Source organism: Capra hircus, chromosome 16 (genome assembly GCF_001704415.2).
Source record: "Capra hircus breed San Clemente chromosome 16, ASM170441v1, whole genome shotgun sequence".
Lineage (NCBI taxonomy): Eukaryota > Metazoa > Chordata > Mammalia > Artiodactyla > Bovidae > Capra > Capra hircus.
In genome coordinates, this window is record NC_030823.1 from 27,412,319 (window position 1) to 27,428,341 (window position 16,023).

The window sequence follows — 16,023 nt, forward strand, 5'->3', positions numbered from 1 at the left end:
GAGGCCACTGTCACTGGTGTCTGCGTGAACTCTGATAGTCTCCGCATGACTGTGTGTGTCCTTTGGTCTACCCCATTGTCACCCAGTAATCATACACACTTTTTTTGTACACTACTTTTTTCACATACCTATCATGGAAATCTTTTCATATTAGCATATAGATTTACCTTCTGCACATATTCACTGTATGAATGTCAGACTGTTTCACCGTCCCAGAAGATAAATATTTATATTGTTTCGGTCGTCTGCTTTTACCAAAAAAAAAGCTGTAGTGAATATTTTTGTACATGTGGCATTTTACTTAAACATAAACTCAGTATTTTGGAGGCAGAAATTCCTAGAACTAGAATTGCTGAGTCAAAGGTCATTTGTATCTTATATCCTGATAGGTATTACAAAATTGCTTCTCACCCAGGTTTTTATTTAAAGGAGAGTCTGAATAGTTGGGAGTCAAGTGGAATAATATCCTTTTCTTTTCTCAAGAATGATGGCACCATTCTTGACAACACCTCTTCGAGGAGCAAGCTACTGTGTTGTGTCTGTCTTTTGAGAACATACCTTTCTGTGACTGGGGCAGCAGGAAAAATGTTTATTTATCATGTTCTATAGCATTGAAATTGTATATAGTATTGAAAATTTTGAAAACTGAGCGTTTGTTCCTAAGAGTATGTGCCCTGGAGGACTTGATATATTTTCTTTTCTCCCTGACTTCTCAATCAGTTAGGATTACTTTAGGCTTTGTATAACAGAAAACTCAAAATAACAACAGCTCAAACAATCAGTTCAGTTCAGTTCAGTCGCTCAGTCGTGTCCGACTCTTTGCAACCCCATGAATCGCAGCACGCCAGGCCTCCCTGTCCATCACCAACTCCCGGAGTTCACTCAGACTCATGTCCCTCGAGTCCGTGATGCCATCCAGACATCTCATCCTCTGTCGTCCCCTTCTCCTCCTGCCCCCAATCCCTCCCAGCATCAGAGTCTTTTCCAATGAGTCAGCTCTTCGCATGAGGTGGCCAAAGTACTGGAGTTTCAGCTTCAGCATCAGTCCTTCCAAAGAAATCCCAGGGTTGATCTCCTTCAGAATGGGTTGGCTCTCCTTGCAGTCCAAGGGACTCTCAAGAGTCTTCTCCAACACCACAGTTCAAAAGCATCAATTCTTCGGCGCTCAGCCTTCTTCACAGTCCAACTCTCACATCCATACATGACCACAGGAAAAACCATAGCCTTGACTAGACGGACCTTAGTCTGCAAGGTAATGTCTCTGCTTTTGAATATGCTATCTAGGTTGGTCATAACTTTTCTTCCAAGGAGTAAGCGTCTTTTAATTTCATGGCTGCACTCACAATCTGCAGTGATTTTGGAGCCTCAAAAAATAAAGTCTGACACAGTTTCCACTGTTTCCCCATCTATTTCCCATGAAGCGATGGGACTGGATGCCATGATCTTCGTTTTCTGAATGTTGAGCTTTAAGCCAACTTTTGTACTCTCTGCTTTCACTTTCATCAAGAGGCTTTTTAATTCCTCTTCACTTTCTGCTCAAACAATATAGAAGTTTATTTTTCTGTTATACAAAGGAAGTTTGCGAGTAAGTAGTCCAGCGTTGGGCTGGTGGTTCCATGATGACTTCCATCTTTCCCCATCATCTCTGATTCCCATCCTCAAGATCACTTCATGGTCCAAAATGGCTACCAGAGTCCAGCCATCATGTCTGTGTCCCAGGAAGCATGAAAAAGAAGGGGAAGGGCAAAATGTGCAGCTTTCCAGCTGAGTCAGAGCTCTCTACATAGTCTTCACACACATACAAGACCAGTGTACCCTTGTGCAGGTTGTTCCCTGGACAAGGAAACCATTCATATCATCATCATCATGGATTTGTATTTTTATTTACAAGTGCTTTCTAGCAGATGGCAGTGAGGTGTCCTGTAACAAAAGCAGTATATTAGGTTCATTTTCTGACAGTATTTTGAGGAATGGATGTCTTTTCCTAATTCACACGAAGGTTCTGTCTGGATCACAGATGGCTCTGCCTCAAACACACTTCCAGCTCTTTGTCAACACCTAATCACCCTGTCATACTGAAAGCCAAGAAATGTAGTGTTTAGCCGGGCTTCTCTGACTAAAATAAAAATTTCAGTGCTGAGAAGGAAGAGGAAAACATAGCTGGCAGTCTGCCACAATATCTCAATCTGGGAGCATGTCTGCTGGAGAGCCAAATCACTAAGGGCAACTGGGGTGGAATGCTGGGTTTGAATAATCTCCTGCCCTGGCCACCCGTTTCTCACACAACCATGAAAGACTCACCTCCCAAGTATATTTCCATCCCTTGATCCCCTTGGGATCTAATTCACAGAAGGGTCCTCTGAATTGCAAACACGATTTCTAAGTTAAAACTCCTGAGTCAGCTTCATCATGATGAAGTAACAATTTATAAAAGAGATAAGATAGGGACTCCTTTCAGTTAATACAGGAATGACTGCCCTCCAAAGCTTGTACTCAACTCTTACACTGAACGTGGATGTAGATTATTGTGGATCTTTGCTTATACCATGCACTTCCTCACTTTCATGTCTTTGCACATGCTCTCTCTCTTTTTTTACTTGTGGATTTTTAAATGCCCAATGAATTTATTTATTTATTAATCCTCACTGGGTCTTAGTTGCGGTACACAGGATCTTGAGTTGTGGTATGTGGGATTTAGTTCCCTGACCAGGGAATGAACCTGGGCCCCCTGCATTAAAAATGCAGAGTCTGTCACTGGACCACCAGGGAAGTCCTTGCACATGCTCTCTTTTCTCCCTGGGTATATCTCCATTCCACCATTATTTTCTGTCTGGTAAACTCCTATTCATCCCTAAAAACCCTACTCATCGACCCCCCTACTCCATGAAATCTTTGTGGCAGGCTTACCACTCTTACCTTTGTACACTTCTCTTCCATCTGTGTAGATATTATTGTATCTATCATTCGAGGGATGTCATTTGTTCATTTGTTTGTCCTACTAGAGCATGAACTTCAGCAGGCACAAGACTGTGTCTTATTCCTTGTGCCTGCAAAGAAGCCAGCTCACCATCACAGGCAGTGTTTGCTAAACCGCCCTTTGATCCAAAAGCAAGTTTATACTTGCTTTTCCAAGGCACCAATCCAGCTCTTTTATTTTCTTTAAAGGAGCAAAATGACTTCTTGATACTTTGTACATTCCAATTGCAAACAGAGTTTTCTTTTGAACTTTTAACATCAATCTCATAGCGAACTGTTTGTTTTAAAACTGGTGTTTCTGCCCCAGGCATAACAGAAATACTTTATATTCAGTAAAATTCTTAGCCCGAGTTTCCTTTTAACAATGCTAAAGAGAATTAAGCACAGCTTTTACTTGATCTCCTGTATTTAAAATTGTCCTTTACAAGTCAAATCCAGAAAAACAAAAGAAAAGTGAAATAATAAATTGCTCTGTTTGTATCTTTTAGGGGTAAAGATCCCTATATTGTGCAGTTGACTGTTTCAGCTTGAACTAATTCCTGATTTTTTCCCCCAAGTTTCATAAGCACATGCTCAAACCTTCGATATAAAATTTGGGGACTTAAGTTGGAGAAGGAAATGGCAACCCACCCCAGTGTTCTTGCCTGGAGAATCCCAGGGACGGGGGAGCCTGGTGGGCTGCCGTCTATGGGGTCGCACAGAGTCAGACATGACTGAAGTGATTTAGCAGCAGCAGCAATGGGGAAAAGCTAGCAGTTGAGAATCTGCCTGTCAATGCAGGGGACTCGATTCCATCCCTGATCTGGGAAGATCCCACATGCCGTGGAGCAACTAAGCCACAACTAATGAGCCCGTGCTTCACAAGAAGAGAAGCCACCACAATAAGACGCTGATAAACCGCAACTAGAGAGTAGCCCCTGCTTGCCACAGCTAAAGAGAGCCCTTGTGCAGCCAAGAAGACCCAGCACAGCCAATAAACAAACAAAACCCTCCCTAAAAAAAAAAAAAAAAAATTGGGGGACTTAAGTTGCATACAATCCCATAGCTTATCAGAGTAGTCAATTGTTGTTCAGATTTCCTTCTAAGTTCAACATCTTAGAACTAAATGACCACCATCTTCCAGTTATTGTGTCTTTAAAAATATCTGGCTGCTTTGCAACAAAAACTACTTTCCCTTTTGAGGCCAACTAATCATTTTTTAAGGAAGGGTACTGTGGCTCCAGGGGAAAAAAAATGTTTTCATTCTGAAAGGCTCCTCACTTCCCCAATTCTTTCAACAAAGTATTTTGCCAGTATTCTGGAAAAGTACATTACAAACAAAACAAAACAACAACCTAATTAGATTAAATATATTTTTGGAAGCTTTGGAGTAGATGAATTAACCTCCAGTTTCAGATGCTAGCATAATAAAGCAGAGACTCTCATTTCATGTTGTATTACTTCTGAATTTTTCATAGTATCTCCTAAATATTGATGTTTTTATGTGGATAGAATATTTTCTACACCAGCAGGAGCTGACCACACAGATGAGATAAATATAGCTTTCCTTGGAAACAGGAAGGCTTAGTAAACAGAATTCTGCACCCTAATGTAACTTCTCAGAACAGAAAAGAAGAATGGGTTCTACCCTCCAGAGACATCTATTGCAAAACTCTAGTAGCCAAGATGTATATAACCTTGTACTTTCCTTAACCTTCAAGTTTGTCTTCGGTGAGAGGAGGCCAGTAGATGAACACGCCATGCACTCTCCTGTTCCCAGTCTGCTTATGCAAGTCTTTGGCAGGGTTCTTGGCCTGTCATCTAACAGGGATAGGGACAAGGGTCCTCTGGGGTCTCTTGAGGCATGAAAATTTCACATAGTGATAGGATCATGCATTTGTGGAGTACCTGCTTTGAGCCTGTGAAGTTGGCACTATCTTCACTTTACAGACGAGACCACAGATGCTCCCTGGTACTCAGTTGGTAAAGAATCCACCTGTAATGCAGGAGACCACCTGCAATATATAGGAGACCTGGGTTTGATCCCTGGATTGGGAAGATTCCTTGGAGAAGGAAATAGCAACCCCACCAGTATTCTTGCCTGGGAAATCCTTTGGACACAGGAGCCTGGTGGGCTATAGTCCATGACGTCCCAAGAGTTGGACACAACTTTGCGACTAAACCACCACCCCCACCACAGATGCTCAGGGTGGTTTGGTAAGTTGGCCAAAGCCCTTCAATTGGTAAATGGCAGAGCTGGACTTTGAATTACTTGAACACGGAAGCACGCTGCTGCTGCTGCTAAGTCGCTTCAGTCATGTCCGACTCTGTGCAACCCCATAGATGGCAGCCCACTAGGCTCCTCTGTCTCTGGGATTCTCCAGACAAGAATACTGGAGTGGGTTGCCATTTCCTTCTCCAATGCACGCTAGAAGATCCCTTATTGTAAACTCCAAAATGTTCCATTTCTTAAAGGTAGTCCGAGTTGCTATTGGAAGCAAGGGGATTCCCATGGAATGAAGGTTCTGCAAGAAAGCCAGGCTGGCTCCTCAAATGGGAACACCAAAGTAGGCCACTGGGCCTCCCCAAATTCGCAAGGTGTTTGCATTTTCCTTGATGTTATCGTGGGACTGGGCAACACTTTGTTCCCAGGGACCCAGTGACTAGGTCTGCCCTCTAATGTCCCACCTTCTTCCAGGAATCAAGCTACTAGTGGCTGATTTCTGAGTCAGTAAGTCTTACTGAGTAAAGAAAGCTCGGGTTGGGGTGCCCCAGTTGAGCGGTGGCATATAGGCAATGGGGAGGCCTGCAACCATTGCCACCCCAGACTCCTTAGAGGGCATCCTGGGGGTGACTCCTCAGTGTACTGCTGAACTGCATCAGTGAAGTTGCCCAAGTCTTGCCCTTCAAGCCTTTCTTTTCTAGACCTGTCTATATACTGCACTCACTGGAGAGTACAATATAGTGCTTGAGTCCAAAGAAAAGCACCGTGCTAAAGTCTCTTATTATAGATCAGTTTTGCTTGTCTTTGTCCTCTATACAGACGGAGTCAGTCACGTGGTGAGTTCTCTTTTGTGTCTGGCATCTTTGGCCCAGCGCTGTTTGCGGGACAGATCCATGTCACTGTGTGTAATTATAGACTATTTGTTCTCCTTGTAGGGTGTTCCATCGTATCAGCAGACCACTAACTGCAGTGGGAGGACATTTGGATTATTTCTAGTTTTGGCTTCTACACATCAGACCTGGATCATGTGGCTATGAACATTCTAGGTTGTGATTTTTGGCAAACACGTGAACACATGTGGACACATTTTGGTTGGATCTCTACTTAGGAGTGAACTGCTGAGTCATAGAGTTGGTATCTGCCCAGTTTTAGTAGATCCTGCTAAACAGTCTTCCAGAGTGACTGTACGAGTCTCTTGTTACATGTTTTTATAGTGATTAACAATTTTTATTATTTATTTTTTTATATTTATTTGTCTGGCTGCATCAGGTCTTAGGTGCAGCACTCAGGATCCTTTGTTGCTGTGCACCAGTTCTCTAGTTGTGGGGTGTGGCTCCGGAACACATGGGCTCGGTAACTGTGGCTTAGTTGCTCCAAGGCATGTAGGATCTTAGTTCTACAACCAAGGATTGAACCTTTGTTTCCTGCATTGCAAGGTGAATTCTTAACCACTGGACCACCAGGGAATTCCCTCCTGTTACATTTTAATTCATCCTAGTTTCTCTCCTAGGACTGTTACCTCAGTTCCAATTTGGATGGGACCCTCCACCTGCCCTTCCATCTTAAAGGTCAATGTCTTATCTGTGTCCAGTCGTTGGACTGAGGCCCATCAGCCAGAAGTGGGCCTGAAACCCCAAACCCCCCAGCTTCAAGTGTGTATTTGCACTGATTTGGAGAGGACAAAAGAAACAAAAGCTGGAGGCTGGGGGAAGATAGGAAAGACTCCTGCAAGGAAGGTGACTTGGTCGGTATGGCAGCATTGCCCCAACTTCTTTCCAAGCCTTCTGGGGTCCCACTGCCCTTGAAGTTGCAGACTAAGAAGGAGAGGTTATGGAATTTCTCCTCACCAGGAAAAGAAAGTTGGTAAAACATGAGAGTTGGGCTGCTGAGACTTTCACTGGCCTGGCTGGGGGGCGGCAGGGTTCTCTGGAGCTGTCACATTTAGTTCAAATTTCTGCTGGTATCTTGGACTCTGTGGATGTGGAGTCATGGTTCCACCCTTCCTCCATAACCAGGAGGGTACTTGGATCCAGCTTTCTGCATGGGACCAGTTTACCAGTCTGTGTACAGAGAGAGGCTCTGCAATGCTCACCTGTTACCTTCAAAATGATATTTTCTCTTTGCCTCTTGATTCTGCAGAAGAGTCACAGTCCCTCCTATCTTGGTCAGACCCAAGTGTTTATTCAATAACTGTTGAGATTCCTGCATCTGCCAGAACTGGGCTCAGTGTTCACTGGGATACCTTGGGGAGCAAGACAGACGGCCAGCCTTCTTTGAGTTTATAATCCAGTCTAGAGCAAGGGTTCTCAAAGTGTGGTCCATGGGCCATGAGCAGCAGCACTGCTTGGGAATTAGTTAGAAATATAGATTCTCTGGCCATACCGCAGATCCCTTGAATTGTTCAACAAGCTCCTCAGATGATCCAACACATACTGAAGTTGAATCACTGACCCGCAGTGTGGGTTCTCCACTTTATTGAAGGCAATTTCTCCCCCAGAGAACATGTAGCAGTATCTGGAGACAGGTAATGTCATCCCATACTGGGGAGGAGGTGGTATTACTGGCTAGAGGCCAGGGATGCCGTTCCAATGCACAGGCCTACTAACTAAGAATTATCTGGTCCAAAATGTCAGTTGTGCCAAGGTTGAGAAACCTTGCCCTAGGCCAGTTACAATAGATGGGAGGAGTACAGTGGTTCTTTTCTCCTTTTCTTCTTTTCCCAGATGTGTTGCTCCCTGGCCACATGGCTTTGGGTGAGTTATGGCCACCCCTGGACTTCGTTTCCCCAGCTATGAAGTGAAGGGGCTGGGCTCAGGTTGCTGAGTTCCTCTTCAGCTTGGCTGTTCAATGGCTCCAAACTAGGGAGACTGGCCGGCCCAGGGAAGTTGGACTGGTGCAGCCCTTCTCTTCCCCTGCAGGTGGGGGTTGGGGGATGGGGTGGGAAGCTGTGTCACTGCCTGGAGCCATCCCCTCCCCCAGTCTAGGCTGCGACAGCCAGAGTGCCGTTGGCCTTGGCTTTCCCGGTGAACAGTGCCTCTCCCCCTTGTGAGCGATGTTTCTTCAACCGGCCCCACCCCCAGAGAGCCCGCACTGGGGAGGAGAGCCATCAGCTGGCTCCACGCCATCGCCTGCTTTGTACAAGGAGCTGGGCAGGCAGAGTGGCGCCGTCTCTCCTGAGTCTCAGACTTCCACTTTCCTCATATTCTAAATAAAGCAGCAGCCCTGACTGGGGAGATCCGGAGGTCTGAGGGCAGCCTCAGCACTCCGAGACCCTCCACGCCCCTGGCAGTGAGCGTCTGTCTAGGCTTTCACTCACTGGCCTGGGAGAGTGCGGGCAGAGTTAAACCTAAGGATGCGGGGGGTGGGGCCTGAACTCTGATTGGTCGGACTCATAGGCCCCGCCTCTTCTCGGAGTTCGCGGACCAACCACCTCCTTCCTTATGGACCCGCTGCTCCAGTGCGCGAGGAAGGGGAAGGTCTTGTTTATTATTATTTAATTTGGGGGGAAAAAATATTCTGACCTGAGAGAAGCTTCCCGTGCAGTCGTGGCTCGCCTGTGCTCTGACTGGGACCCAAAGGGCAGGTATGAAGGCTTGAGGCTGGAAACAGATGCTGAGAGGAAATAAGATGGTGTGGGTAGGTCGGGGTGGCAGGAGCAACATACTCAGCGACAGACCAGGAATGAATGCTTTGACGACAGATTCTAATCCTCGAAAGTGCGATGTGATTTGCGGCAAGTGCCTTGCCTGCCCTGGTTCTTACCTTAAGTGATAAGGAAAGTTCAGTGAAATTTGGTTCTTTAGTGGATGGATTTGCATGGGCCATGGTTTATCACATCCCTTGAAAACCCACCAGCAGACAGTCAATGCCTGTTACACTGGGCTAACCTAGAGCGCCTTGCTTCAGGTGCATTTAATACCTGCTAATAAATAAAGGGTAGTTAATAGGTGGCAAATTAACACGCTGCAGTGAAACTTGCTTTGTAATCTGAGATCAATAGCACTAAAGTACCGTCCTTGAACCAAGAACTAATACTCTCATTATCTTAATTAAGGTGCAAGAGAAAGGGCTTTAAACTTTCTCCTTGAATCTGTCACTTTGCCCTGGGCTCTGCCAGCATGGCCCATCATGGTGCCCCTTGTCCAGGTCCCCAGAGTTTAGATGCAGTGCCTGAATACTGATCATTTCAACACTCTAGCTCATGGTTCTGTTTGTTGTCGAAGTCCAGGGGAGATAACTCTCTGCACACATATCAGATCTGCTAGGTGGGTAGTACCCAGCAATTGTAAAAAGGCGGTGGAGGGTGAAGGTGGCACCTGCAGTCTCCTAACATGGAGCTGGTTGCAGTATTTCACAACTCTGTTTCCCTGGCTGCTTCCCAAGGAGCTGCTCAAAGGGTGAGAACTCAGAGTTCATATGGACAAGTGAAAGCCCTGGGATAATTCAACACAGAAAAGGGAAAGTAGGGCATTTATAACCCAGCGGAAAGTGACAAGCGTGCTCTTGACCTCTCTGTGCTGAAGTCAGGTAAGGAAGATGATGTGTATCATTCACTTGGGAGATTAAAGTTAACCCCTCTTGTTCATCATGACTGCAGCTCCCATCCTGCAACATCTTAATTGCATCCACTGTATATGTTGATCGCACACATATTGGCAAAATGCCTTTCTTTGCCAGACATTATGCTGGGCACTGTGGTCAGGGCAGGGACTAGGATAGACACAGTTCTTGTCTTCCCAGCTCCAGACTCTTACGTTATGACCCACCTGGCCAGTGAACCACATCTGTCTCTTCCTACTGCCAAGGGCAGCTCTGCTCTCTGCCTTCCGTCTTTTCCCACATGCTCCCCAGCACCTCAAAGTCCTTGCCTTCGAATAACACAAAGACTAGCAGCTGGCTCTTCTCAAAGGGGAGGGGTTTCCCTGGCAGAGACACAGCATCTCTTTGTGGGAAGTGGGAGAAGCCTGTGCATGTTTTCTTGGCAGAGCAAACCGCAGGGCCTTGGCAAGCCCCCAGCAGTGGATAGAGGGCACACTGGGGTGGGTTTGGTAGCGGCATCCTTCCCGTGCCCCAGGTTTCCAGGGGGCAGTTGGGCTAGGCCTGGGAGGTGGCTCTGCAAAGGTCTCTGGCCTGAGGATGGAACCCATATTCACACACACTTCTCTGACTGTGAACCTTCAGGGGAAGGGGGGTTACTTCCTTGGAAACGTGCAAAACAAATAGCTAGATAATAATGCCGAGCCATTGTCGGCCTGATACTGGTTTGCAGGAACTAAGCTCTTCTTTTTTACCCTTTTGCGAAAAAAGTAGGGGAGTCAGACAAATGATTAAAACACCTGAGTTTATATGAAATGTAATAAGCAAGTCTGTAGACAGAAGGTAGATTAGTGGCTGCTTAGGGCCAGAGTGGTGTGGGGGACTAGTGCCGGTAATAGTTAAAGGGTACAGGGTTCCTTTTTGTAGTGATGAAAATTTTCTTGAATTGTGAATATGGTTGTATGTATCTGTGAATATACTGAAAACCACTGGATTACATGGTATGTGAATTAAATCTCAATAAAACTGTTGACAACCAGCTGAGATATATGCCCACATTTGGGCCACCGAACACTCCCCTCAACCCCGGATGCACTTAACCTCCCAGCTTTTCAGACCTCCCCACTTGCCCTGTATGTACACCCTGAGGAGAGGCCCCTCTCAGGGAGAGACAGCAAAGGGCAAGCGTGACTCTATCTTCTCTCCTGAGCCCGCTGCTCAGAGATGTCCCTGCTACTCCTGTGGGGGAGGGATGTCACAACAGTGGAGAGAAGCTTCTCAGAAATGTCTGGAGGAAGAGACCCCCTCAGAGAACCATGAGGCCTCAGACATGCAGAGCCCACCATCCAAGGCTATGCAGAAGCCAACCCAGCTTCATTTTTTCTAAATCTGATTATGAATTCCATAGCTTGGTAGGATTATGGTGATTTTTGTGGCTTTCTCAATTGTTTTCCAATTTTTCCATACTATGCTTAAGTTGGGCTTCCCTGGTGGCTCACCAGTAAAGAATCCGCCCGCCAGTCCAAGAGATGTAGGTTTGATCCCTGAGTCAGGAAGATCCCCTGGAGAAGGAAAAGGCAACCCTCTCCAGTATTCTTGTCTGGAAAATCCCATGGACAGAGGGGCCTGGCGGGCTGCAGTCCATGGGGTGGCAGGAATTGGACAGGACTTAGCAACTAAACAACAAATGCTGATGTTATTTTTCATGTCAAAAGTACACAAAATCGAGGGTTGGGTGGGAAAGAAATCAGGATTCTGGCGTTTCCAGCCAGAGGTCAAGGGCTATCTGGCAGACTCTGTTGTTGATGGGCTGTTGCTTTTGCAGGAGTCATGTGGCTGGAAATACTCCTCGCCTCAGTGCTGGGCTTTGTCATCTACTGGTTCGTCTCCAAGGACAAGGAGGAGACTTTGCCCCTTGAAGATGGATGGTGGGGGCCTGGGGTGAGGCCCACAGCTGGGGAGGATAAGAGCATCCGCCCATTCAAGGTGGAAACATCAGATGAGGAGATCAACGTAAGACACCTCTTTCCAGGCGGCTGAGCAGAGGGGAGGGCGGGGAGGCCCCATCTGGGGTTGGGCCTCAGGCTAGGCCTGGCACCAAGGAGGGTCTTCCGAAGTGTTCCCTCTAGGGCTGCTTTCTGCCTGCTTTTCTCCCACTGGACTCACCTACTCTGCCCACGCATCCCTTCTGCTCCTTCCCCCTCCTCTGTCTCCATGTTCCTGGTTCCCAAGGCCCAGTAGTGCCTGTGTGAGGAAACAACTGCCCGCTGAATCCAGCTATCTACATTAAGGGTCACAGAGAGCAGCTGTTTCTGCCTCCTCTGTGCCCCACCTGAAACCCTGGGGATGAGCTTAAAGGCAGAAGTGAGGCCTTCTTGGAGCCTGGGTGGAGATCATGAGTGAAACCAAGGCTGTGGTGACATAAAAAGCTGCAGCGCAGAGAGCCTGGCCCAGGGCCAGCTGCAGCCAGGCACCTGCTGTGCGTTTAGCCCCCCGTGATCACGTGCAGTGACTGCGGTCATGTAGAAACTGAAGCTCAGAGAGCCAAAGCCGTTGATGCACAGTGACCGAGATAATAAGCTGGCAGATTTAGACTCAGATCTTTTTAATGCCAAAGCCTGGGCCCCGTCCTCCACACACAGCTGGAATCACGAGGGATAGGTGTGACCCTGGAGTAGGCTAAGCTGAGAGCCAGGCTTGAGCAGGACCGGGAGGGTGGGTGGGACCTGGGGCATCCCTACCCATCGTTTCTTTCATTCTGTGGGTATGGGAGCACCTTCTGTGTGCAGACCTAGTGCCAAGTACTTGGAAGAAGAGAGAGAGCCTTCTCTCAAAGAGCTTCTCATCTAGCAGGTGAGAAGAGGAGCAGACAATGAAGAATCCTCCTGCAGTGCAGGAGACCCGGGTTTGATCCCTGGGAAGATCCCCTGGAGAAGGAAGTGGCAGCCCACTCCAGTATTCTTGCCTGGAGAAGTCCATGGACAGAGGAGCCTGGCGGGCTACAGTCCATGGGGTCACAAAGAGTTGGACACGACTGAGTGACTAACACACACATACTCACATATAGTGTAGCACTTAACACTGGTATCAGAGTCGGCAAATCTATTCTGCTGCCTTCTTTTTTTTTTTAATTTAATTTTGATTTTACGTTGGAGTATAGTTGATTCACAATGCTGTATTAGTTTCAGATGTACAACAAAGTGAATCAATTATAAATATTACATATATCCATTCTTTTTCAGATTGGAACCCACCTGCAATGTGGGAGACCTGCGTCTGATGCCTGGGTTGGGAAGATTCCCTGGAGAATGGAAAGGTTACCCACTCCAGTATTTTGGCCTAGAAAATTCCATTGACTGTGCAGCCCATGGGGTTGCAAAGAGTCAGACACAACTGAGCGATTTTCACTTTCCCATACGGGTTCTTACAGAGCATTGCGTGGCGTTCCCTGAGCTGTAGTGTAGGTCCTTGGTGTTTATCTATTTTATGTGTAATAGCCTGCCACCTGCTTTAGTACAGCTCCCATGCTAAGAACAGTTTTTACACTTTTAAATGGTTGGAAAAAATCAAAAGAAGAATAATACTTTGTAACATGAAAATTACCTGGCATTCAAATTTCAGTGCCCATAAGTAAAGTTTTATTGGAACACAGTCACTCCCATTTGTCCATGTACCATCTATGACTTCTTCCATCCTACAAGAACGGAGTAGGTTAGCTGCGGCTCAGAAAACCTAAGCTACTTATGATCTAGCCCTTTTGAAAAAAGTTGGCCAAAAAAACAACAGAAACAAAAAAGTTGGCCACCCCCTGCCGTCTATGTGCTGTGTGCTTGGTCGCTCAGTTGTGTCCAACTCTTTGTGACCCCATGGACTGTAGCTGACCAGGCTCCTCTGTCCACAGGATTTTCCAGGCAATAATACTGGAGTGGGCTGCTATTTCTTCCTCCAGGAGATCTTCCCAACCCAGGGATCTCCTGCGTCTCCTGCATTAGCAGGCAGATTCACCACTGAGCTACCTAGGAAGCCCCCCTTGCTATATATAAGCCTCGATAAATTAAAAACACATTTTGTTCATACATTTAAAAACAAAAATGAGAAGTAACCTGAAGTTGAAAGTGAAAACTGTGTGTTTGGAGAACAGCCACCATTGGGAAGCCAGGAGCTTTATTCTGGGATAAACCTGACGACCCAGAGCACATGTCTGCAGGTCAGGAGCCTCCTCATCCCGTCTGGTGGAGTTTTGCTTTGCCTTTGCTGTAGCATGGGGTCTGGTGGCTGCAGGACTTTCTCTGTCTTCTGAAAACAAACTTTCTCTTGTGCTCTGCCCCACTCACCTCCTCTCCTTGGGGTCTCACATTTTCTCCAGGACTTACATCAGAGGATTGACAGGGTCCGTTTAACTCCACCTTTGGAGGACAGTCGTTTCCACTATGGTTTCAACTCCAACTATTTGAAGAAAATCATCTCCTACTGGAGGAATGAATTTGACTGGAGGAAGCAGGTGGAGATTCTCAACAAATACCCTCACTTCAAAACTAAGATTGAAGGTATGTTTCCAAAACACCAGCTGGAGGGGGATGTGTATGACAGAAACGACCTTCATAGACACTTAAATAACACTGGGACTTAAATAAAGCTGGGAGACCCAGAATTTGATTATTGGTCAGTGAGATGTATTTGGAAGGTATAACCCCACTCAGATACAAAAATAATGCAAAATCCCAACAAATCCAATGGTCTTTTGAGCTAAATGGGAAAACATATAAATAAAAACCAAAGAATTGCACCATCCAGTTGAATGATGGAACAATCTTTGAGAGGATGGAGATGAGACCTAGATCGGGGCATGACCTCAGTCAACTCAGCCTCTCCTTGAGGCTTTGGAGTCTATGATACTGTGACTGTTTAAGGGTGCTCAAGCTGTCAGTCAAGGTTTGAATAAAAACTGTCCTGTCTCTGTAGCTTTAGACCTCCTGTCCCAACAGTGTCATAAGTTGTCACCCAACTTCACCTGGAAGGAAAGCTATCTTCAAAATGTTCTTGGAAAGGTGAAAGTGAAAATGAAGTCACTCAGTCATGTCTGATTCTTTGTGGCCCCGTGGACTGTAGCCCACCAGGCTCCTCTGTCCATGGGATTCTCCAGGCAAGAATCCTAGAGTGGGTTGCCATTTCCTTCTCCAGGGGATCTTCCCGACTCAGGGATCGAACCCAGGTCTCCCGCATTGCAGGCAGACGCTTTAACCTCTGAGCCACCAGGGAAGCCCAACCTAAGTTAATTTGGGATAATAGTTTCCATAGTGAAAAAGTATTTTTTTAGCCCAACACAGATTTAGAATCAGATATAGAAATGTTTAAGAAAATCAAACTCATGCTGTTAATTTGTACAACTTTATCTATTTGTTTCTAATTATAGTAAAATATTCCCCTGGAGTGGGAAATGGCAACCCACTCTGGTATTCTTGCCTGGAAAATCCCATGGACAGAGGAGCCTGGCGGGCTATTGCCCATAGGGTCACAAAGAGCCAGACTCGACTGAGCACACCCACATAGTAAAATACACATAACATAAAGTTGACCATTGAAAGCATTAAGTGTACCTTGCTACCTGTAATGTCACAGTGGATTAAATACTTTTATATTGTTATTCAGCCAGCACCTCCCTCTATCTTCAGAACTTTTTTTATTTTGCAAAAACTGAAACTCTGTCATTCAACTCTAACTCCTGTTTCTCTCTCTCTCCTTAGCTTCTGGAAACTACCATTCTGCTTTCTGTCTCTGTAAACTTAAATATGAATTCTGAATCTAAGGACCTTGCATGAGTAGAATCATGTGTTCTGTGTCCTTTTGACTGGCTTATTGCACTTAGCATGATGTCCTCAAGGTTCATCCATATTGTAGCATGTGTCAGAATTTCCTAAGGCTGAGTAATGGTACATTTTGAATAAGGGCACACTTTGTCATCCGTCAATGGACACTTCGGTTGCTTCTGCTTTTTAGCTATTGTGAAAAATATTGCTGTGATTATGAATGTACAGATATCTGCTTATGTTCCTGTTTTCTGTTCTTTGGGTATATACCCAGAAGTGAAGTTGCTGAGTCAACTAGTAATTCTATGCTTAATTTTAGAGGGAACTGTAATACTGTTTGCCATAGCAGTTGTACCATGTAAGTTTATCTTTAAAAAAAATACTCAGAAAAGTTGAATTTACCTTCCCAAGGCTGAAAAGTGTCGAAATTGCCCAGGTTCCTAATTTTCCACCCAAGGAATACGTATAAATGGAAAATTCTAACTGCTCACATACTGCATG

The 16,023-nt window shown here is 45.9% G+C and overlaps 1 protein-coding gene across 4 annotated transcripts in view; it reads left to right on the forward strand.

Moving 5' to 3' along the window:
- EPHX1 (epoxide hydrolase 1) overlaps positions 1-16,023 on the forward strand; it is a 38,393-nt gene that overhangs the window by 9,174 nt on the left and 13,196 nt on the right. For 3 of the 4 annotated variants that reach the window (XM_013970075.2, XM_018059920.1, NM_001285557.1), the window contains 2 exon segments: positions 11,541-11,728; positions 14,082-14,262. In XM_013970075.2, the coding sequence (XP_013825529.2) occupies positions 11,546-11,728; positions 14,082-14,262 (364 nt within the window). In that variant the 5' untranslated portion in view covers positions 11,541-11,545. 4 annotated transcript variants of the gene reach the window in all.